At 42.5% G+C, this 24,657-nt stretch overlaps 1 protein-coding gene across 1 annotated transcript in view; it reads right to left on the minus strand.

Annotated features, from left to right (window-relative positions):
- CXCR5 (C-X-C motif chemokine receptor 5) overlaps positions 1 to 24,657 on the minus strand; it is a 50,718-nt gene that overhangs the window by 8,397 nt on the left and 17,664 nt on the right. The window contains exon 4 of the mRNA XM_077456905.1: positions 13,817 to 13,843. Within this exon, the coding sequence (XP_077313031.1) occupies positions 13,817 to 13,843 (27 nt within the window). The remainder of the gene's footprint in view (positions 1 to 13,816; positions 13,844 to 24,657) is intronic.

Here is a 24,657-nt window from a genome sequence, read left to right on the forward strand (position 1 = left end):
TGTGTCAGTAAATTTCAATCTGGTAGGTTGGCAATACTGCCTGAAGGTCAAAGACCAATGCATTCACAGTCACTCCAATTCATACATATACTAGTCAACTAGTTGAATGGAGCCACCAATCCACACCAATAAATAGGATTACTGAATATAATATGTACTGTAGCTCATAAACCTTTGGAGACAATGTATTAAGGTAAGTGTAAACAACATACATTTCGATTCTGGAGTGTTATTAAAGCGGGGTTCCACCCTAAAGTGGAACCTCCGCTGATCGGATCCCTCCCCCCCCTCCGGTGTCACAATTGGCACCTTTCAGGGGGGAGGGGGGGTGGAGATACCTGTCAAAGACAGGTATTTACACCCACTTCCGGGCATAGACTCCCGTGGGAGTCTACGCCATTTCCTGTCCTGCCGCGCTGTCTGCTGGGCTACACACGGGTCCCAGTGACAGCGCGGAGAATTTCTATTGCGCTGCGCGACTCGCGCATGCGCAGTAGGGAACCGGGAAGTGAAGCCGATTCGCTTCACTTCCTGATTCCCTCACCTAGAATGGTGGCGGCAGCAGCCGAGGGCCGAGCGATCGATCGGCCTCGGCTGCTGGCATCGCTGGAACCCGGGACAGGTGAGTGTCCATTTATTAAAAGTCAGCAGCTGTAGTATTTATAGCTGCTGGCTTTTAATATTTTTTTTTTGGTGGAATCCCTAAGTGTGTGACTACAAGGGAAATAATTGGAGATATCCAAACTTGCTACATGTCACTAGAAAGCAAATCTGATAACAAAACAAAGTCCTTGGTTTAAACCTAGAACTGCCTCTGACACCAACTAATCTAGAAAAAATATATAATAAAATAAAAATATGTAATTGAAAAATAATTAAACATTTGCATGTATATGAGACATTTTAGGTTTTCATAAAGTTATTTGTGCTTTGCAATAATTATTTATAGTTAATTTATAATATAAGATATATATATATATATATATATATATATATATATATATATATATATATATATATATATATATATATATATATATAATAAGAAGTCACTCCAAGGCACATTTTGGTCATTAGTGAAAAAAATTATTTTGAATGAATATTATGTTACTATATTCATGATGGATTTTGTTTTTTAGCTTATTGTGTCTCAATGCACCTTTTTTCTTAGTTTTAATGTCCACATAAGCATTTTTGAAAGATAAAACTGCACAGCAACAGATTATTGCTTGAAATGTTATTCACTGATTTGGGTATATTTAATAGTTATCGTAAAAACAAAGTAATAAATCCTTGCTTTATAATAAATTTTCACTATAGATCCAGTAAATGTTCATTAAATTGCTTCAAATAGTGCTGACATTACACATCATAACTTTGGTAAGCACCTCTTATCTGCTTTTGTTTCAGGTAGAATCTTAACCGCTCATTTGCACATTACAGCTACAGAGCGCGGTATTTTTCCATTCACCCACCCATGTTGGAAGCCTGTTCACACATATTTACATGGTTACTGAAAATGAAAGTTCTATTACTGCTTTTCATGCACTGATAAGCATTGCTTTGCTACTAAATTCAAATCAGCACAACCTCATTTAGGGTAATTTAAAGGGCAACGTATGTAAGTAAAAACTGATGACAGGGATAAGGGAAAGTGAGTATAATATGTAAATAACACCTCCAAGCCACTTTTCTGATGATTTACTGTTGTTTGCACATTTGTTTTAGCAAATCATTGTCAAAGGCTTTATAGAGTTCTCAGTATAGTAAAGTTTTGTAGTCTTAAGGTACTAACCCTTACCAATACGTAATTCTGACCGGTCCTTAAAACAATCAACAGAGTGTACTCACCTCTCCTTCTGAATTAAGGGAACCTGCCCTAAGCTTTCCTATATAATAAATATTTCCTTTTTTTGCTAGTTTTAACCAACTTGACCACTAAGCACTTAAACCCTCTTCCTAACCAGACCGATTTTCAGCTTTCTGTGCTCTCACAGTTTGAATGATAATTACTCAGTCATACAACACTGTACCCATATGAAATGTTTGTCCTTTTTTTATACAAATAGAGCTTTTGTTTGGTGGTATTTAATCACCGCTGGGTTTTTTATTTTTTGCTCTATAAATCAGAAAAGACTGAAAATTCTGTAAAAAAAATAATAATAATTCTTTGTTTCTGTTTATTGTAGAGTATTGGCAGAGTATTGACAGAATACTGCAGAGCATGGGCACTGAGCAGAGCTGTGGGCACTACAGATCCAGCCCTCTCTCCTCGCACTGTATAGATCGGTACAGAGAGGGGAGTGAGAAACTGGCGTCATGACATGACGCCGGTTTGTTTACAATGCATAGGATGCATTAAAGTGAAAAAAAAGGAACCTTTACAACCCCTTTAATACAGCTTTAAGCAATGTTGCGCTACTGCTGTGTTGCCGTGCATTAAGGAGGAAGGGGCTGCTTCCAGGTCAGCTTGTTTTTGCATTGCTATATACTTATATAGTGATATGTTTGTTCTATAGCTGATAGTACAAATAGTTTACATGCTTTGCAAACGTGCCCTCATGCGGCAATGGCTTCACATGTATTTTCAAATGTGTTAAACCCAAGGGCTTTCACACTGGACCGGTGCCCTTGCAGTAGGGTCAAAAAAGTTCTGTAAGCACCATCTTTGGAGTGCTGCAGGAGTGGTGTATTTACTGCTCCTAAAGCGCTCCTTCCTATAGAAAACCATGGGGCAGCGCTGCAAACCCGCCGCTAGTGGCCGGCCGCATAGTGCCGCTAAAACGACGGTAAAGTGGCGCTAAATATAGCGCCGCTTTACCGCCAGTGCCTGCAATACCCCAATGTGAAAGTAGCCGAAGATCTGTGCTTTTTTAGTATGATTTCTTCAATAATAGCATTGGTAAAAGAAAATAGTCTGCCTACTGCCTGAATGTGGGACAAATACTGTATATCTCCTATCCTACAACCAGCTGTTTTCCTGGCCTCCTATCACAGGTTGCCAGGCATGGGTGAACCTGGGACATACCATTTGCATTTCCCCATCCATCCTAGGTGGTGTTACACTGTAAAGCTAAATTCTTAAAGGACCAAGAACCACCTATTAACCTTCCTAATGGTTTCTTTGTTCTGTGCCATACAATTTAATGGAGCATGATCCGTAATCAGCTCAAAAGCTCTATCCATATCGAAGCCCACTTTACTGCTAAATTCTCTTTTTCAGTGGCGGCATAATTTACTTCATGGGACTTCAGTTTCCTGCTAAGGACAAATATAGAAAGCTCTTCCTACTTCCAAATCTGAGAAAATACAGCTCCCGACCCAATGTCCGATGCATCGGTCTGGACCACAAAGTCGCCCGAGAAGTCAGGAGAGTACAGCACTGGCTAACCACACAAAGCCTATTTTAATGACTCAAAAGCTGCTCCGGCATCAGGGATTAACTTGATCCTGACATATTACTTTCCACTCTGTCAAATTTATTAGCAGAGCAGCCTGGGAGGCAAAATGTGGAATAAAATTCAGGTATTAGTCAGCAATCCCTAAAAAATGCTTGTACCTGCTTCTTGCCAGTGGGGCGTGTCAATTTGAATTAGTGTCAATTTTGTTCACCTGGGGCTTTATTATACCTCTTCCTATGGCAGGGATATGCAATTAGTGGACCTCCAGTTGTTGCAGAACTACAACTCCCATGAGGCATAGCAAGACTCTGACAGCCAAAAGCATGACACCCAGAGGCAGAGGCATGATGGGACTTGTAGTTTTGTAACAGCTGGAGGTCCGCTAATTGCAGATTCCTGTCCTATGGTATACCTCAGATACTTTGCCTTCTCTAGCCCAGTGGTCCATTTTTGTGGACTGGCTTAAAAAAACAGACTTTGCAGATAGAGTTTAACATGGCCTGAACCTCTGGCAAATGCGAGTCCCAATGTTCACTATGGATGATCATGTCATCTAGGTAAGCAACAGCATAGGCTTGATGGGGCTGAAATTAAAAAACAAACAAACTAGGAGGTAGTAAAGCCTGATGTCCAGATGTAAGTCAAAGTGAATTTTTGAGTTGAACATTATTCCTCCAAAGGGTCTGAATCTGGCCATCAAATAGTTTGCTTTGAAAAAATGGGTAGATCCCTATTAACAATAAACCAACAGTGATGCTTATCAGACTAAGACACTTAGTAGTGTTAAGAATTGTATGTATGTTTTTAGATATTTGTATATACACTATATTGCCAAAAGTATTGGGAACCCCCCCAAATCAGAGCTCAGTAAATTCAAGCGTGGTACTGTGATAGGTTGCCACCTGTGCAGTAAGTCCACCCGTGGAATTTCCTTGCTGTTAAAAATATTCCACAGTCAACTGTTAGTCAAATTATAACCGAGCAACAGCAACTTAGCCACAAAGTGGTAGGCCGCGTAAAATGTTAGAGCGGAGTCAGCGCATGCTGAAGCGCAGTGCGCATGAGTTGCCAACTGTCTGCAGAGTCAGTAGCTACAGACCTCCAAACTCTGTGTGGCCTTTAGATTAGCATAACAGAAGTGTGTAGAGAGCTTCATGGAATGGGTTTCCATGGCCAAGCAGCTGCAGTCAAGTCTTACATCACTAAGTGCAATGCAAAGAGTCGGATTCAGTGGTGTAAAGCACGCCACCACTGGACTCTAGAGCTGTGTTCTCTTGAGTGACGAATCACGCTTCTCTGTCTGGCAATCTGATGGATGTGTCTGGGTTTGGTAGTTGCCAGGAGAACGGTACTTACCTGACTGCATTGTGCCAAGTTTAAAATTTGGTGGAGGGGGGATTATGTTGTTTTTCAGGGGTTGAGCTTGTCCCCTTAGTTCCAGTGAAGGGAACTCTTAAGGGGTCAGCATACCAAGACATTTTGGACAATTTCATGGTCCCAAATTTGTGGGAATAGTTTGGGGATAGCCCCTTCCTGTTCCAACATGACTGTACGTCAGTGGACAAAGCAAGGTCCATAAAGACATGGATGAGCGAGTTTGGTGGAGGAACTTGACTGGCCTGCACAGAGTCCTAACCTCAACCCTATAGAACACCTTTGGGATAAATTAGAGTGGAAACTGTGAGCCAGGCCTTCTCATCAATCAGTGTCTGACCTCACAAATGCGCACATCAACATTTCCATAGACACACTCCTAAACCTTGTGGACAGCCTTCTCAGAAGAGTTGAAGCTGTTATAACAGCAAAGGGTGGGCCAACTCAATATTGAACCCTACGGACTAAGACTGGGATGCCATAAAACTTCAAGTGCATGTAAAGTCAGGCATCACAATACTTTTGACAATATAGTGTATATGGGCAGTGCAGTGGCCAAGTGGTTAGCACTTCTGCATAGTAGCACTGGAGTCATCAGTTTAAATCCCTGTTTTTCTACAGATGGGAGATTTTATCATTTACATTTATAAAGATATACAGTATATTATTATTTTTTGCACTTTATTATATTGATATGAGTAAAAACATTTTATTTTTTATTATTTGATATTGTATGTGCGTGCGCACACACACATGCACACCTATATATATGTTATAATTTTAGAACGTTAAAAACATATTTTACTTTTTTTTTCTTTACCTGATTTGATTGCCGGCTGCAGTCATTTGTGCAGTGAAGGGTTCATTAGTGGATCCAGTGCAAGAAGACAGTATTTAAAGATAGCAGTGTCCCCTGACCAGCCTTCCTTTCAGAAAGATTAGCGATATCCAATTGAAACATGTCGGTATAGACAGGAAGTGACACCACCAGTACAGGGGAATTGCTGTGGAGTGTGCAATGTCATCAGAGTTTTTTACTATTGCCTGCATGCTTTCGCTGTTTTGTCAGATTAGGCGACCCATCAGAATGTGTAACGGAAGTGATGTTTCGTTGCCACTATCTTGGTACACTCTGCACTCCTCCAAAGTAAGGATACACTGAGAAAGGGCAAGCGGACATCTTGTTACACCCACCGGAGTTTTGCATTTTACACTTTTTTAACAGTAAACTGAGTTTATATCGTGAAATACAGTACTTACTAGGTGTAAATGTTTAGATGTTGAATTTTAACTACTTCCCACCTGGCCAATGTACATAATCGGCCGGGTAGGCACTCTCTCCTTCTGAGTGGACGTTCAGGAACTCAGAAGGAGGGGGATCGCGCGCTCGTGCCCGTGCAGTGGCGCGATCCCGATGCGCTTGTGTCACCCGGACATGGCGCATCTCCGATCGGCAGGAGGGCTCTGTGATTGGCCCTCCTGATCACATGACGGCCGTGTCCAATCATAGCCTTCATGTGATGTAAACACAGAGCCAGTTACTAGGTAATCTGCTCTCCTCTCCTCCCACAGAAGTTGTCGGTGAGGAGAGGAGAGGGGATTGCTGCAGCCGGCTGGTGATCAATGAGTATGAGCTGTTTTTTTACAGCTTTTTACTCACTGATCACCAACCTAGTGTAAACACACTCATATCCCCAAAACACGTCTCCAAATAATAAAAACACCTGTCCCCCACATATGTCCCACTAAAATCATATGTCCCAATGATTATTTGAACACATATGTCCGTGATCACCTGCGCTCATCTGTACATGATCATTTGCGTACATCTGTCTGTGACCAATTATTATACACTTAACAGAATTTTTTTACCCAAAACATGTAGCAGAATACATTTTAGCTTAAATTTATGCCAAAATTCAATTTTATTGGATTTCTTTTAAAATAGAAAGAAGAAAATATAATTTTTTTTTCCCCAAATTTCTGCTCTTTTTTCGCTTATATCACAAAAAAAAATAGAGTCGTGAATAAATACCATCAAAAGAAAGCTCTATTTGTGCAAACAAAATTATAAAAATTTCATTTGGGTACAGTGTAGTATGACCACACAATTGTCATTGAAAATGCGAGAGCACTGAAAGCTGAAAATTTGCCTGGGAAGGAAGAGGGCAAAGTGCCATGTATTGATGTGGTTAAAAGCAGCAAACTTCTGTCAGATTAGCAAACCTGTGTAATCAGCAGGCTTGCCACTGCTTTTACAATTCAACATCTAAACAGTGAGATGGAGTTTTAAGTACTGTATTTCACTATATAAACTCAGTTTACTGTTAAAAATAACTATAAAATGCAAACCTCCAGTGGGTGTAACAAGATGTCCGCTTGCCCCCTTCTCAGTGTATCCTTAGGCCGCGTACACACGGGCGGACTGTTCGCTCAACTTTGTCCGCTGAACAGTGTTTCAGCGGACAGTCCGCCCGTGTGTGGGGCTTCAGCGGACAGTTTCAGCGGACAGTTTGACGAACAAAGTTTTTCGGAAATTCCGAAAAACTGTCCGCTGAAACTTTGTTTGAGCGAACAGTCCGCCCGTGTGTAGGCCACTTTCGAAATGAGCAAACTGTTCCCGCTCGGAGGAAAGTCTGCTCATTACGAGCGCGCCTCCAGGTAGGCGGGGCCCGCGAAGGAGACGTCGCGGGCCCCGCCGCCTGGTATGGACTTAAAGGGGGACCCCAACGCCGAAAAAATCGGCGTGGGGTTCCCCCCAAAATCCACAACAGACCCTTGTCCGAGCACGCTACCCGGCCGGCCAGGAAAGGGGGGCGAGCGAGCGCGCCCCCCCCTCCCGAGCCGTACCAGGCCGCGTGCCCTCAACATGGGGGGTGCCTTGGGGAAGGGGGGGCCGCACGGCCCCCCCACCCCAAAGCACCTTGTCCCCATGTTGATGAGGACAAGGGCCTCTTCCCGACAACCCTGGCCGTTGGTTGTCGGGGTCTGCGGGCGGGGGGCTTATCGGAATCCGGGAGCCCCCTTTAATAAGGGGGCCCCCGGATACCGGCCCCCCACCCTATGTGAATGAGTATGGGGTACAATGTACCCCTACCCATTCACCTGTGAAATAAAGTACAAAAAAAAACACAACACAGGGAAAAAATATTTTATTGCACAGCTCCGGGGGTCTTCCGTCTTCGGGGGTCTTCTCGCCGGACTCCTCCGCTATCTTCTTGTAGCTCTTTTGCTAGCGGAGGAGTCCGGCTTTCTTCCTCCCCGCCGCCGGCCTCTTCTCCCGACTTCGGGGGTCTTGTCCCCCTCTTCGGTTCTTCTGCCGGGCCACCGCGCCTTCTTGTAGCTCTTTTGTAGGCGGTGGCCCGGTCTTCTGTCGCCGCCGCCTTCCGTTCTTCGTCTTCGTCTTCTTCTTCTTCTTCTTCTTCTTCTTCTTCTTCTTCTTCTTCTTCTCCAGGAGATGTTGACACGTCGCTCTCTCCGGCCGGAATGCCAGAGCCGCCCTGCGCTGCCACTTATATAGTGACAATGGGGCGGTGTCACATGGTATATGTCACATGGGTTGGTCACATGGGTTGATGTCACATGGGGACTATGACATCGTAAGGGGGTGGGGTCACCATGTGACCAACCCATGTGACATATACCATGTGACACCGCCCCATTGTCACTATATAAGTGGCAGCGCAGGGCGGCTCTGGCATTCCGGCCGGAGAGAGCGACGTGTCAACATCTCCTGGAGAAGAAGAAGAAGAAGAAGAAGAAGAAGACGAAGACGAAGACGAAGAACGGAAGGCGGCGGCGACAGAAGACCGGGCCACCGCCTGCAAAAGAGCTACAAGGCGGCGCGGTGGCCCGGCAGAAGAACCGAAGAGGGGGACAAGACCCCCGAAGTCGGGAGAAGAGGCCGGCGGCGGGGAGGAAGAAAGCCGGGCTCCTCCGCTAGCAAAAGAGCTACAAGAAGATAGCGGAGGAGTCCGGCGAGAAGACCCCCGAAGACGGAAGACCCCCGGAGCTGTGCAATAAAATATTTTTTCCCTGTGTTGTGTTTTTTTTTGTACTTTATTTCACAGGTGAATGGGTAGGGGTACATTGTACCCCATACTCATTCACATAGGGTGGGGGGCCGGTATCCGGGGGCCCCCTTATTAAAGGGGGCTCCCGGATTCCGATAAGCCCCCCGCCCGCAGACCCCGACAACCAACGGCCAGGGTTGTCGGGAAGAGGCCCTTGTCCTCATCAACATGGGGACAAGGTGCTTTGGGGTGGGGGGGCCGCGCGGCCCCCCCTTCCCCAAGGCACCCCCCATGTTGAGGGCACGCGGCCTGGCCGGCCGGGTAGCGTGCTCGGACAAGGGTCTGTTGTGGACTTTGGGGAACCCCCACGCCGATTTTTTTCGGCGTTGGGTGTCCCTTTAAGTCCATTCCAGGCGGCGGTGCCCGCGAAGTCTCCTTCGCGGGCCCCGCCTACCTGTACACGCGCTCTAAATGGGCGGACTTGCCTCCGCCTTACGTGGGCGAGTCCGTTCATTTCAAAAGTTGAGCGAACTGTTTGGCAAACAGTTCGCTGAAACAGTCCGCTCAAAAAGTGCCGTGTGTGGGCAAGTCCGCTCATGCAAATTTTGAGCGGACTGTTGCGGCAACTGTTTGACGAACAAAGTTTCAGCGAACAGTCCCCGCGTGTGTACGCGGCCTTACTGTGGAAGAGTGCGGGGTGTACGAAGATGGCAGCGACAAAACATGACTTCCGTTACACATTCTGATGGGTCGCCTAATCTGATCAAATGCAGCCGCCATGCCTAACTGCACTTTCTAACTGGCCCAGTGACAGAGGAATAAGGAGAGGGGCTGGAGCGCCGTCTCCCGGAAGTTAGGAAGGGAACCTGTCAAAAACAGGTACCCGTTCCCTCCCCTCCCCCTGAAAGGTGCCAAATATGGCACCGGGGGAGGAAGCAATTAAGCAGAAGTTCCACTTTTTGGTGGAACTCCACTTTAAGTTGTTTGTGCTCCTTTCCTTTGCTCTGCTCCTATTATACCTGCCATTAGGCACATTTGCACTGCATTAGCCACATTGAAGCAACACAGCTCAGAAGCAACATGCAGCTGGCAATATAGAGTGAGTGTCTTGTTTTATTGTTATACACGTTATTTATTGATTCATGTTCATTTTTGCACAAAGGATTTGTGTGTGAGCGCAGCAGGAATTGTTTATAGAGTTTGAATTTGATTCATTCCCTGGTGGGGTAATAATGTCATGTTTAGTCACAGAGGCCCAACCATGTCTCTGTTATGGAGCACATATTCTCTAGCTTCCTGTTCCTGAGCTTTTGACAACGTTTCTGCTATCCTTACTTCAAGAATTATAAAGTCAGACAAAGTGGGAAGTAGGGTAGTCTCAGTAACTAAAGATCCCCTATCTTTCCACAATCTAGCAAATTCACATGATACATCTGCTTGGTTTCCTATCTCTCTGGTTGGTAAATCACTTCACCCACTTTTTCCATCATTTTATAGGGGCCCTGCCATTTTAATTATTACAGGTACTTGTATAGCGCTTGTCAATTTACGAAGCGCTTTACATATATATTGTACATTCACATCGCTCCCTGCCCTTAAGGAACTTACAATCTAAGGTCCCCATCTCCCATTCATAATACACTCTGAGGCCAATTTAGACAGATGTCAATTAACCCACTAGCATGTCTTTAGAGTGTGGGAGGAAACCAGAGTACCCAGAAGAAACCCACGTTGGCACAGGAAGAACATGCATACTCCAGGTAGGTAGTGTCGTGGTTGGGATTCAAACCGATGACCCTAGTGCAGCTAGGCTGAACTGCTAACCACTTAGTGCTGCCACTTGGCTAGAAATGTACTTTCCACCATGGGGACCAATACCAATTCCCTATTGGTACAAAAAGAACAGACTTAGGTCCCAGGTCAACTGAGTTTGGGCCAATTGTTTCTTAACAAACAGCATCATATGCGCAATTCTATCTTGCATTTTGCACCACATGCTCAATCACACTTCAACAAAGGGTACTCTTAAGCCTAGTACGGTACACAATTGTCGGCCAACAAACACAAATGTAATGATGTACTATGAGGAATTTCAGCTCTTGAGTGCCACCCTTTGGGCCCCTTCTGCTAATTTCGTGCTTGGTGAGTATTGATTCTGAGCATGCGTGTTTGTACTTTCGACTTTTGTGTAACAGACTTGTGTACTGACCATCAGAAAATCTGACAACAGACTGTTGTCTGCCGAAAATTTACTAGCATGTCATCCAACATTTATAGGTGGAAAGTTGAACAAAGTTCATTAACTACAGATAAAAAAAGTCTTAGTGTGAGATGATATATCTCAAGTCCAATAAAGTGCAAAGATGATTGTGCAAAAGAAACCCATCTACAGACGATTTCCGGTGGTGATTCCAGCAGAGAGCAAAAAAGAATCCTTCACCACACCACTTGTGCCAACCCCTGAAGGTATTGTACTTACCAGCTGGTTTACACGCCCATCAAGTTACACAACTGAACGATCACAGAATGCTGGACATCTCTCGTCTGTATCAAGCTCATAATCAGATAGAGGAAAACAATGTAATAGCGTAATCCAGTGCCACACGATTTTATTAGTAAAATTGTATCTCATGATAAAACACTCACAAAGGTAACATCCAAATCAGTCATATAGAGCATAAGAACATCATAAGTCGCGCCATTTTGCCTGACCTTTCACCTCTCCTGCGGTGTTCCCGGGAAGGATTGACAAGCTCACGGCCGACACAGAAGGGTGCTGCGTAGCGACTTATGATGTTCTTATACTCTATATGACTGATTTGGATATTACCTTTTTGAATGTTTTATCCTGAGATACAATTTTACTAATAAAATCGTGTTGTACTGGATTATGCTATGTTGTTTTTCCTCTATCTGATTATGAGCTTGATACAGACAAGAGATGTTTTATTGGCTTCTGATAAAGTCACATGTTTGAAAAATGTTCCCAATCATGTGCTGATCAGTGTATTCCGACAACTTTATGTGCCACTCTCAGAATACAATGTACGACAGCGGTGATTCCTCCATTCACCTCAATTGTGTGGCTGGAGAAATCTATTTTTTTTCCTTTAGCCCACTTTTTTGTAGCTTGCTCACTGGATTTGACATTGGGACACATTGGAAGCCTGCAGCTGCCATTGTGCTTTTGCTGAGCTTCCAACTTGTCCCATGGCCTTTAAAAAGGGATGGGCTCCGTCCAGGCACACCTGCTCTTGATTTATCCACTGCTATATATACTCCAACATAAGGACTCTCAAACATAGAGTTAGAACTGCATGGGAGCCATTGCAGCTTCCACATATATTTGCAAATGTGTGCAACTAAAACCCTCCCCCCTGATCTGCCTGCCCCCCTCCAGTGGGTAGATAGCTTTAAATACTTAGGTATCCAGATCCATAGACATCTACCAAGTTATATGGAGGCCAATGTTCGTCTGGTCCTACAGCGATTCCTTCATAAATGTTCAATCTGAAAAAATTTGCCACTTGCGCCAGTGGGTAGAGTAAATTTAATTAAAATGTCCTTCCTCCCTCAGTTTTTATATGTGTTTAGACACACCCCCATTAGTATACCTATTTTTTTTTATACTAAACTTGACGAAGCTATCAGCGCCTTTGTATGGCAGGGGTCAGTCCCAAGGGTGGCTAGATCCATGCTCCAACTTTAATTGTCAGAGGGGGGCCTGGCACTACCACATTTTAAGAAATATTATTGGGCGGCTGTCCTGGCATTGGTGGTGGTTTACCCAGGATTAGTCTAACCCATCGCAATTGTCCGAAGAAACTCTATAAAATCTGGTTGGCATGGGTGGAGGCCAGACGCCTTACAGTGTAGCCTCCTGCAGTGCCCCTTTTCCTTTCCCTTTCTGCCCCCTCCTCTCCCCCGCCCAACTCTATTTCATGTCTCGTATGTCCTCTCCCCCGCCCCCCCTCCTGTTCCTAATAAACCCATACACCACTTCCAAACCTGAAAGGCTCCTTTATTTTCCTTCTGTCCAAATGAAACCCTTGTCAGATGAATGTAACGTGTTCTGATGGTATGTTATAGACTTAAACATTGTTTTCTAATGTAACACCTGATGTTATTCACATGTAACCTGATGATTTATCTCAATAAACATTCCTTCTGAAAAAAATAAAAATAAAAAAAGTCCTTTTTGCTACATTCTTGGTGTGTGTTTAATTTAAAAAAATCTTGTCTATAGTGTTGGCGCAGGCGCACTTTAAATGTTAACTTATTTTGGACACTGTTGGCTAAATCTTCCCAGACACACACACTTTATAGAGTATTGGTTTATTAGAAACAATCAAATCTAGTAGAGTTTTCCATATAGTTCATTCAGCCACCAATTGTGTAAGCCCTTGTACACACGGTCGGAGATTCCGACGGAATGTGTCCGATCGGACCGTATTGTCAGATAATCCGACTGTGTGTGGTCTCCATCGGACTGTTTCCGTCGGAATATCCGACGGACCAAGTTTTCCAACTTGTCTATAAAATTTTCCGCCAACATGCTCCGATCGGGCATACTCCGATCATGTGTAGCCTACTCCGACGGACAAAGTGCCACACATGCTCACATCATATTCCTAGACCAAAGCTATTGGCTACTAGCCTGAACGTAGTCCCGTCGTAACGAAATAACGTCATCATGTTATGTACAATCGGATTTTCTGACAACTTTGTCCGACCGTGTGTATGCAACAGTTTCGGACAAAATCCGTCTGACAAAATCCAACGGATTTGGTTGTCAGAATGTCCGACTGTGTGTACAAGGGCTTAGATTATTGCCTTGAAATTGGGATGCAAATTGTTATTAAAAAAAGCTACTAGGTCAATGTCCTAATTGATATATGGATACCCAAAACAATTATTTATTACGCTACTTTTTTACTTACTTTTGGTTTTCATTACTTATTTAAGGTGACTTATGACAAACTAGTACAAAAAAGTACATTACAGTTATTTTTTTCTGTGTATACTTACGAATGGTGTGTTTTCAGAGAAGTCAATCTAAAAAACAGAAAATGCCTATGTTAGAGAAAGGATGCTCAATTTGATCTATCTAAAAAAGTAGAGTTTATTATAAAAGTTCATACTAATGAAAATGTCATGTCATCTGACCTGTTTGCATTTTAAAATTTTTTAAAATTTTTACATTTTTTTTAAATGAATTAATTTAAATTTTTTAATTTTTTAACAATTTTTACATTTTACACACACATGTTGTAACTAATTTCCTGTTAGAAAATAATGAGATACCTGTATTGATGCCACCCGCACCTTAATAAGATTTTATCAATATTTTTTTCCAGAAACCGGCTAACGTCCTCTTTCTATACTGATGTAAATTTGCCGGTAGATTTATGTCACCTTGGGGAGTGATATACCATCCGCCAGGGAAGGCTTACAGTAGATGACCAGCCAGAAGTATAATTTGTACGGGTACACTGGTGCAGAGCAACATGTGGTGCAGAATTAACTACCTGTGCCCGAAAATGGAAAAATATCCCTCCTCTCTCTGACCAACCATCCAATCAAAGGAAGTTCAAATATCAACGTGAATGTATGCCTGCTAGATGTCCCAGGTGTCGCCAACTCAATCTGATTGGTTAAAGCTACAGCATCGAAGCCATTTACTATAAGCTACAGGCATCAGCACTGTTGATTCTGAAGGCCTCAAGGCAGATTTATTTGACCATGGCATCAAATGATGGCTATCATGGCTGAAATATGATTGGATAAAAACTCTAACATAAACATACACTACTGAAAGCAGCGAAACCAAGAGAAAAGCTATGAAAGGAAGAGAATAGACTATTGGGAATAATACATTCATTAAAAAAATATATACAGTATCTCACAAAAGTGAGTACACCTCACATTTTTGTAAATATTTTATTCTATCTTTTCATGTTACAACCCTGAAGAAATGACACTTTGCTACAATGTAAAGTAGTGAGTGTACAGCTTGTATAACAGTGTAAATTTGCTGTCCCCTCAAAATAACTCAACACACAGCCATTAATGTCTAAACCGCTGGCAACAAAAGTGAGTACACCCCTAAGTGAAAATTTCCAAATTGGGCCCAACTAGCCATTTTCCCTCCCCGTAAATTTGGTGTTTTCGCTCTCACTCTCTCATACTGATCACTGGAAGTTCAAAATGGCATCTTATGTCAAATAACTGTCTGATGAGCTGAAAAAAAGAATTGTTGCGCTACATAAAGATGGCCTAGGCTATAGGAAGATTGCCAAGATCCTGAAACTGAGCTGCAGCATGATGACCAAGACCATACAGCATTTTAACCGGACAGGTTCCACTCAGACAGGCCTCGCCATGGTTGACCAAAGAAGCTGAGTGCATGTACTAAGTGTCATATCCAGAGGTTGTCTTTGGGAAATAGCCATATGAGTGCTGCCAGCATTGCTGCAGAGGTTGAAGGGGTGGGGGGTCAGCTTCTTAGCGCTCAGACCATACGCCGCACACTGCATCAAAAAGGCCTCTTCTAAAGATGATGCACAAGAAAGCCCGCAAACAGTTTGCTAAAGACAAGCAGACTTGTAGACTTACTGGAACCATGTCCTGTGGTCTGATGAGACCAAGATAAACTTATTTGGTTCAGATGGTGTCAAGTATGTGTGGCAGCAACCAGGTGAGGAGTAGAAAGACAAATGTGTCTCGCCTAAAGTCAAGCATGGTGGTAGGAGTGTTATGGTCTGAGGCTGCATGAGTGCTGCCGGCACTGGGGAGCTACAGTTCATTGAGGGAACCATGAATGCCAACATGTACTGTGACATACTAAAGCCAAGCACGATCCCCTCTCTTCGGAGACTGGGCTGCAGGGCAGTATTCCAATATAGCGACCCCAAACACACCTCCAAGAGGGCCACTGCCTTGCTAAAGAAGCTGAGGGTAAAGGTGGCCAAGCATGTCTTCAGACCTAACCCCTATTGTGCATCTGTGGGGCATCCTCAAATGGAAGGTGGAGGAGCACAAGGTCTCTAACATCCACCAACTCCGCGATGTCGTCATGGAGGAGTGGAAGAGGATTCCAGTGGCAACCTGTGAAGCTCTGATGAACGCCATACCCAAGAGGGTTAAGGCAGTGCTGGAAAATAATGGTGGCCACAAAAAATATTGACACTTTGGGCCCAATTTGGACATTTTCACTTAGGGGTGTACTCACTTTTGTTGCCAGCGGTTTACGGGGAAGGGAGAGCAAATTTACACCATTATATAAGCGGTACACTCACTACTTTACATTGTAGCAAAGTGTAATTTCTTCAGTGTTGTCACATGAAAAGATATAATAAAATATTTACAAAAATGTGAGGGGTGTACTTACTTTTGTGAGATACTGTGTATGTGTAATATATATATATATATATATATATATATATATATATATATACACACATACACAGTATGTACAAAAGTAAGTACACCCCCTACATTTTTGTAAATATTTTATTTATTATTGTAGCACCCTCTAGTGCTGGAAGTACAGATAGTTTCTTTTTTTGGGTGTTAGCCTAGCTAAATTTTTGCAGGGTTGGCTAGTAGCCAAGCTTGTCTGTGCTTTTGTCCTGGGTTGGGGAGAACTGCAGGACTCACAAGCAGCATCACTGAGACGCCCCCCCCCCCCCCCTCCACTTCTCGGATGTTATGGAACCTTCTAGAAGAATGGGAGGAGAGGTAAGGTGGAGCTGCCTTGAGTATTCTGAGGGTCCTGACCAATCCCCAACTAGGATTTGCAAGGGGAAGGTCCCCTCACATACATTGGGTCAGCCCAGCTGGGAAGGAGTTGTTCAGGTGGAAGCTGGAGATGGAGTGTTAAGCTGTCATGGCCTTTGAGAGAGCTCCCCAGTCTGGGGGGGGGGTGACCTTGAGCCTAGGCTTGGGTGTGGACGAGACCTTCCCAAAACTATAAAGGTGTTCTTGCTAGGAGGCACTGGAAGCAAGGAGAGGACAGCGGGAGAACACTGCTGGGCAAGTCTGCAGGAACAACAGGAACAGACAGGAGGGCTGGTGAGTGACACACAGTCAGGAGGACTGGGAGGCACGTCTGACAGGACTGGGATGGAGCAGTCTTGGATAGGTGCAAAGCCAGTTCGTAGGATTGTGGTGGCTCTAGCAGTGGAAAGGGGCAGCTGCAGCCAGAAGGGCTAGCAAGGCCTGAAGCAGGGATGTGTAGACAGGGGAGGCAGGTGAGGCAGAACAATAAAAACAATGGATCAAACTTTGAGGGTTGTAGTTTGGGGTAGTGACCCTTGGGAAGTAGGTAGCCAAAGTCCTACCCCAACACTGGTCATTATTTGGGGTTCCTGGAACCTATGGTTCTGGAAATACGGGGCTCCTTGTGCAGCCTGTCAGAAGCTACATACAGAGTGGCCAGTTCAAATACAAGCTGGTACACTCTGTTTCAAATGTCCTCTTTATTTATATTTTAAAACATACAATACATCAACATTATCCATTCTTAAATCTTTAATCATACTAACATATATCCCAAAAACAAAACAAAACACAACCCTCCCCGCCCACCCCCTTATCCATTCTCTTACATATATTCTCTCAATTTCCCTGAGGTACAGAACTCCTCCCATTTTTTCCAATACTTTGAGATCTGATTTTCCACATATCCTTCTTTTCTTATTTGTTTCTCCATATAGTATACTTCACTCATCTCACATGCCCAATCTGTTACTGTTGGACCAGTTACTTTTTTCCATTTACGTGCTATTACTACCTTTGCTACTGTAGTCATATAATGCAAAAACTCTATCTCCTTCTTTTTAGTATTTTCGGTGTATGGGAAAATTACACTGTATTTATATCTGGTTTTAACCCTATTCTTGTCACCTTCTGATATATTTCTATTATCTTATCCCAGAATACTCTTATCTTACAGCAACTATACCATATATGTTCTAAAGTACCCTTTTCTACCTTACCTCTCCAGCAAATTTCAGAGTTCCCTTTATTTATTATGTTCATTACCACTGGACTCCTATACCATCTTATTACAATCTTATAATTATTTTCTTGATGTTTAGTTGCTATGGATAATTTATGTATTCTACCGAATATTTCTTCCCATTCTTTCTCCAGCAGTTCTTTCCCTGTTTCTTCCTCCCATTTTTTTCACTCCTACTATTATCTTAATGTCTCCAAAAGGGAGTAATAAATTATATATCTTAGATCGCTTTTTTATTCGCTTTATCTTTATTTACTGCTATTTGTTCAAATGTAGTTAATTGCCTATTGATCGTCGTCGCAATTGGGTCAATAAATGTTCTCAACTGACGATATTGTAGCCATTTGTTTTTACATTCATGTCCCAATTCCTGGAGCATTGGCAGTTTTCCATCAACCAAAATTTGTATTACCCGTTCATACTCATCCATATTCCATTTTAGATATTTTGTAACTTTAAAAGCTGGCTCAAATTCAGGATTAGCAAATAGTGGAGTCATAGGGCCTATTAAAGAAGACAAGTTTCCTTTTTTATTATGCCATCCCAAGTTCTTAATGTTATTCTTACAAAAATAGGTAACTCCTTCTCTTTTGGTCTTAAATTAGATTTTATCCATGGTTGGTATTTTATTTTCACCCCTAATATATCTTCTAAATGTACCCATTGTTTGTTTTTCGCATTATGTTGCCAATCTATTATTCTTATTAATGAGGCTGCTTGTAAGTATTTAAAAAAAATCAGGCAATGCTAATCCTCCATTTTTTTTGTTCTATTTCGTACTTCTCTACCTACTCTAGGGGTCTTATGGGACCATACAAAACTTTCCACCATTTTTCTTAAGTCTTTCATAATCTTATTTGATGGTATAATAGGTACTGTTTGAAAAATATACAACATAATTGGTAATATCTCCATCTTTACAATACTTATTTTCCCTAGCCATGAATTTGTTATTTTATCATATTTTTCTAAAAGTTTTTTTTACCTTATAAACTGCCACATTATAATTCATATCTTGTAAGAGCTTTAAATCTTTTGGAATATATATTCTCAAATATTTAATTGCATCTTGTTTCCATTTAAATGGGAAATCCTTTTGTAAGACTATCTGCATACTTTCCTCCAACGTGATGTTCATCAGTTCGGATTTATCATAATTTACTTTAAAGTTATTCAATTCCCCAAATCTATCCAGCTCTTTTATTAAGTTTGGTATTGTTATTATAGAGTTGGTTATATACAGTAAAAGATTGTCTGCATATGCAGCCATCTTATATTCTTTACCCTTAACCTTTATCCCTTTAATGTCCTTATTTCCCCTTATAGCTTCCATAAGATGTTCCATTACCATTATGTATAGTAATGGGGATAAAGGGCACCCTTGTCGAGTTCCATTTGATATTTTTATATATTCTGATAGTATTCCATTTGTTCTAACTTTAGCTCTTGAGTTTTTATATAATGCAACAATCCTTCCTAACATTTTGGGCCCAATTCCTGTTTGCTTCAATACTTCCTCTAAGCCCTTGTACACACGGTCGGAGAATCCGTCGGAATGTGTCCTATCGGACCGTGTCGTTGGATAATCCGACTGTGTGTGGTATGCATCGGACTGATTCCGTCCGAATATCCGCCGGACCCAATTTTCCAACATGTTGGAAATATTTCCCGACCAACTGGTTCGATAGGACATACTCCGATCATGTGTAGCGAATTTTGATCGGACCAAGTGCCACGCATGCTCAGATCAAATTCCTACATCAAAGCTATTGGCTACTAGCCTGAATGTAGTCCCATCGTAACGAAATTACGTCATCACGTTCTGAAAGATCGGATTTTTCGACAACTTAGTCCAACCGTGTGTATGCAAGAGTTTCAGACACAATCCGTCGGACTAAATCCGACGGACAAAATCCGATGGATTTGGTTGGCAGAATCTCCGACCGTGTGTACAGGGGCTAAGAACTGCCATCCCACCCTATCAAATGCCTTCTCGGCATCTATGGCCAATAGGCATGCTGGGATGGCAGTTCTCTGAGCGTATTCCATCAGCCTACATGTCTTAATAATATTGTCCCTTGTTTCTCTCCCTTTCATAAATCCTGTTTGTTCCAGATTTATATGATCTGATATAATCGCTGTTATTCGTTTAGATATAATCTTTGAGTATATTCTTATATCTATATTTGTCAAAGATATAGGTCTATAATTCTAGCATAATGATTGATCTTTTTCAGGTTTTGGTATTAATACAATATGAGCCTCTGTACTTTGTACCGCAAATAGCTGCGTTTGAGATATAGAATTATATGTTTTCTTAAGTATAGGTATAATTAAATTCTTAAATATCTTATAAAATCTAACGGTATACCCATCTGGGCCTGGACTTTTTCCCAAAGCTAGCTCTGCAATTGCTTGTTGTATCTCTTCTGTTGAGATTTCCTGCTCCAAATCCTCAACACTTTCTTTTGAAAATTCAGGTATGGCTGTTTTCTTTACATATTTTCGTATCTCCTCTCCCTTATCCCCTTTCTCCTTATATTCCTGCCTCTCTTTTATATTGTATAATTTAGAATAATAAGTATGGAAGGTTTCAGATATTTCTACTGGGTCATACGTAATTTCCCCATTTGGTTTTAAAAAAATTTCTATATGACTCAGAGGCTGCTGTTTTTTTAATACTCTGGCCAATATTTTCCCAGATTTATTTCCAAATTTATACCACTGTGCTCTATTTTTATCTCTTATCCGAAGGGACTCTTCATCAAGCACTGATTGCAATTCCATTTGTTTTTCCTTTAATCTTATTCTGTCATCCGAGTTCATACTCAGCTTGTGTATCCCTTCTAGTTTTCTGATCTCTAATTCCAGTTGAGATTTTTTTTGTATTTTTTCTTTTTTTATTCTTGATCCGTGTTTGATGAATGAATTGGAGGTGAAGTTTCATCTCCTTCATGGATTATTAAGAATTCTTTTATAGTTTGTTGAATCTCCATTTCACATTTTTCATCTTTAATTAAATTGTCGTTTAACCTCCATACTCCATTCATTTTCTTTGTTTCAATTATTTTAACTTCTACAAATATTGGGCATGATCCGACCATAGAAATCCCCCTATTTCTGTTATTGGTTTTATCATCAGACCAGCTTGATTCACAAAGAAATAATCTAGTCTGATAAGAATTATGAATATTTGAATAGTATGTATAATTTTTTTCCGTTTGATGCTGAGCCCTCCATATATCGTTTAGTTGATATTTTCTCAATGTATTTTTAAATTCCTTTATTTTAATATTATTTTTCCTTTGAGTTTGGGTATTAGTAGTATCTTTTTTTATATCCATTAAAAAAAATTTAATCTCCACCCACTACTACTATTCCCTCCGCTTTCTCCATTGCGTCCGATAGGGCTTTCACTCCAGCCTCTATTTGCCCATAATTAGGAAGGATTGATTATTGTGATTTTTTTGCCACAAGCTGGTACACTCTGTTTGCAGCAGACTGAAAGGATGAGCTCACAAGGCCTCTGACTTCTTGTGAGAGGCACTGCTCTCAATGGACAGCCTGGAGCCTTGAACCAATGGTAAAAAAGGAAATAACATGGGTTTATGGGTATAAGATTTACCCATAATCCCAAGTTTATCTCACAGGCACATCAGGGTTCCCTCCAGGCACATCTACTCTTGATTTATCCACTGCTATATATACACTACATGGAGACTCTCAAGCATAGAGTTAGAACTGCATAGGAGCCTTGGTGCGGCATTGCAGCTTCCACATATATTTGCAAAGGTGTACAGCTAAACCCTCTGTTTTTTAATGTGTATTGTTAGACAGGGTCAATTTGATTTTGTTGCAGGCTAGCTGGAAAGTGTGCTGGAAAATCGTTTGTTTTTGGTGAAGTTGTGCGTTTTTACTCAGGGTTTTTCTACCAGCAAGATTCTCTACATAGCCATCAATAAATAATGAAGTCCATTTGCAAGATGCCTTAATGGTACTGCTCCCTAAGGTTACTGCAGATTTAAAGCATACTCAAAGCATGTTATTTGAAAGTTTTCTGTATTTTGAATATTGCCCTTCAAAGTGGTGGTAAACGCTGTACTACCACTTGTACCTACAGGTAAGTCTATGATAAGGCTTACCTGTAGCTACTGTGAAAATCTCCCAAACTTATACAGTTTAGGAGATATTCAGAGTGCATGCAGCTGATGACATCCTTGGCGCATGCGCTTGCTCTGAAGGTCCGGGTTACAGTGCCGGAATTGGCAGAGTGACGTCGTGGCTCTGGCCAATCAGATAGCCAGAGCTTGTGAACCTGCAAGAGAGACGGGGTAACATGTCAGCCCTCTCAGTGGTGACTTTACAACGCTGGAGGGCTTCATTCCGAGGTGCGATGCATACTAGCACATTGCAGTGCAGGTTTTTTTTTTTTCCTGAACATTGGCAGTTTACAACTGCTTTAAGCTGCATAATGCATTCTTTTAAATCCAGTGGAACTCTTCAATGGTCAGTTGCATTATTAAAAGTCCCGTTTGCTGTTGAGCCATTGGCTATGCTGCTTTGATCTTCTCCTACAGTCACTGGCAAATCAGTGCACCCCATTGTCGAAAAAGTGTCAATGTATGCGGACGAAACCCTTCTCTATCTTAACGATGCCAACCAATCCTTGACAGCCGCCTGGCACTTATTCACTCTTTTGGTAGATTTTCTGGTGTTAAAATAAACTGGGACAAATCAGTGCCATTTCTCTTAAATCAGACGGGACCCCCCCCCCCCCCCCCCGATCTGAGTGGGTAGACAGCTTTAAATACTTAGGTATCCAGATCCAGAGACATCTACCAAGTTATATGGAGGCCAATGTTTGTCCGGTCCTACAGCTATTCCTTCAGAAATGTTCAATCTGGAAAAACGTGTCACTTACGCCAGTGGGTAGAGTAAATTTAAGTAAAATGTCCTTCCTCCCCAAGTTCTTATATGTGTTGTGTTTAGACACACCCCCATTAGTATACCTATTTTTTTTTACTAAACTTGACAAAGCTATCAGCGCCTTTGTATAGCAGAAGTCAGTCCCAAAGGTGGCTAGATCTACGCTCCAACTTTCATTGTCAGAGGGGGGGCCTTGCACTACCCCATTTAAAAAAATAATATTGGGCAGCTATCCTAGTGTCGGAGAGGTGGTGGTTTACCCAGGATCAATCCAACCAGTCGGTGAACCTAGAGGCGGCCATACTGGAGTCCTATTCTGAACTTAGCAACCTGGTATATCGGGGGCCTAGATCCAGCACACAAATTACCACCCCCATGAGGAGGAAGGTCTCGAGGCTTCTGGTTGAGAAACAAAAATTCTCTTATACCCCCCTATGGGGTATGGGGTAATCCATCTGTGTCTCACCTGGGGACTGTGCCTGATCCACAGCTGGTGTGAGAACGCTATGTGATATCATGCCTGAGGGGCGTTTACTCTCCTTCGTGAGCTGAAGAATAAATTTGGGCTTCCCCCCCAGATGTACTTTAGGTTCTTGCAGCTCCGGCATGCGGTTCTATCACTGTGGTGCCCCATTCAGTTAAGATGCTTCTTACGGCCTGCATTATAGATATAACACTATCCTCTATTTACCTCTGACTCCCATGTACGGGTGGTGCTTGGGCTTGGCAGCATGACTTACCGGCCCTGACACAGAAAGACTGGTCCTAGAGCCTCCAACAGTACATCCCTCTTGTGATTTTGGCTAGGGATCATTTTATATCATTAAAATTCCTTCATAGGGTGTATTATATGCCACAGAGGCTATCGGTTATGTATTATACCTCCGATGATGTGTGCCCAAAATGTAAAGGGGGAGGTAGCAAACTACAAACATATGGTATGGTTGTGCCTGCGTATACAGGAATTTTGGCAGGTGGTGGTTGCTGAGATGAGCTCAATTACTGGGGTGCCCCTTAAACTTGATGCCTTGATCCTGCTACTGGGCATGATGGATAACCTACCCACTACCACTCACATTAAATTATTTATCTTTTACATTGCATATTATGCTAGGTAAACAATCTTGCTTCAATGGAAGGCACTGTATCCGCCTAGGACTTCCGCCTGGAAGGAACAAGTCAATTAGACTCTCCCATTATACAAGCTGGCATACATGGGTCGTAATTGTCTGAACAAATTCTATAAAATCTGGTCGGCATGGGTGGAGGCCAGACGGCTTACAGAGTAGCCTCCTGCAGTGGTCCCCTTTTCCTTTTCCCTTTCTGCCCCCTCCCCTTCCCTTCCCCACTCTATTTCATGTCTCCTATTTCCTCTCTCTCTACTCCACTCTCTCCTGTTCCCATAGGTGTGAGCACAGGGTGTGCCAGGGCATACCCTAATCACCCTGTGCAGTGCAGATTCCCCCTACTGCACTGACTCCCCCCGCAACGCTGTCGGCTTCCGTCCTCTTCTCTCCCACCAGCTGCTGATGCAGATACACACAGGGGAATGTTTTAGAATGATTGAGGGAAATGGCCTGTAAATATGTAATTTACTGGCCACTTCCCTTTCTAAATGAACACAGTGAGTGATTGGTAGTATGTGTTTGAGCTTTGCAGTGCGCACCCTAATACAATAGGCTGCGCATTCCTAATAAACCCATACACCGCTTCCACTGTACCCCTTGCTGGTCCAAACGCAGCAACTGCTGTGGTATTGACTGTTTTGTTCTGAGACAAGCCTGAAAGGCTCCTTTATTTTCCTTTCTGTTCAAATAAAACCCCTGTCAGATGAACGTAATGTGGTCTGATGGTATTTTATAGACTTAAACATTGTCTTCTAATGTAACACCTGATGTTATTCACAGGTAACCTAATGATT

This window comes from Lithobates pipiens, unplaced genomic scaffold (genome assembly GCF_037356315.1).
Source record: "Lithobates pipiens isolate NorthernLeopardFrog02 unplaced genomic scaffold, aLitPip1_a1.2 Scaffold_27, whole genome shotgun sequence".
In the NCBI taxonomy this organism is placed as follows: domain Eukaryota; kingdom Metazoa; phylum Chordata; class Amphibia; order Anura; family Ranidae; genus Lithobates; species Lithobates pipiens.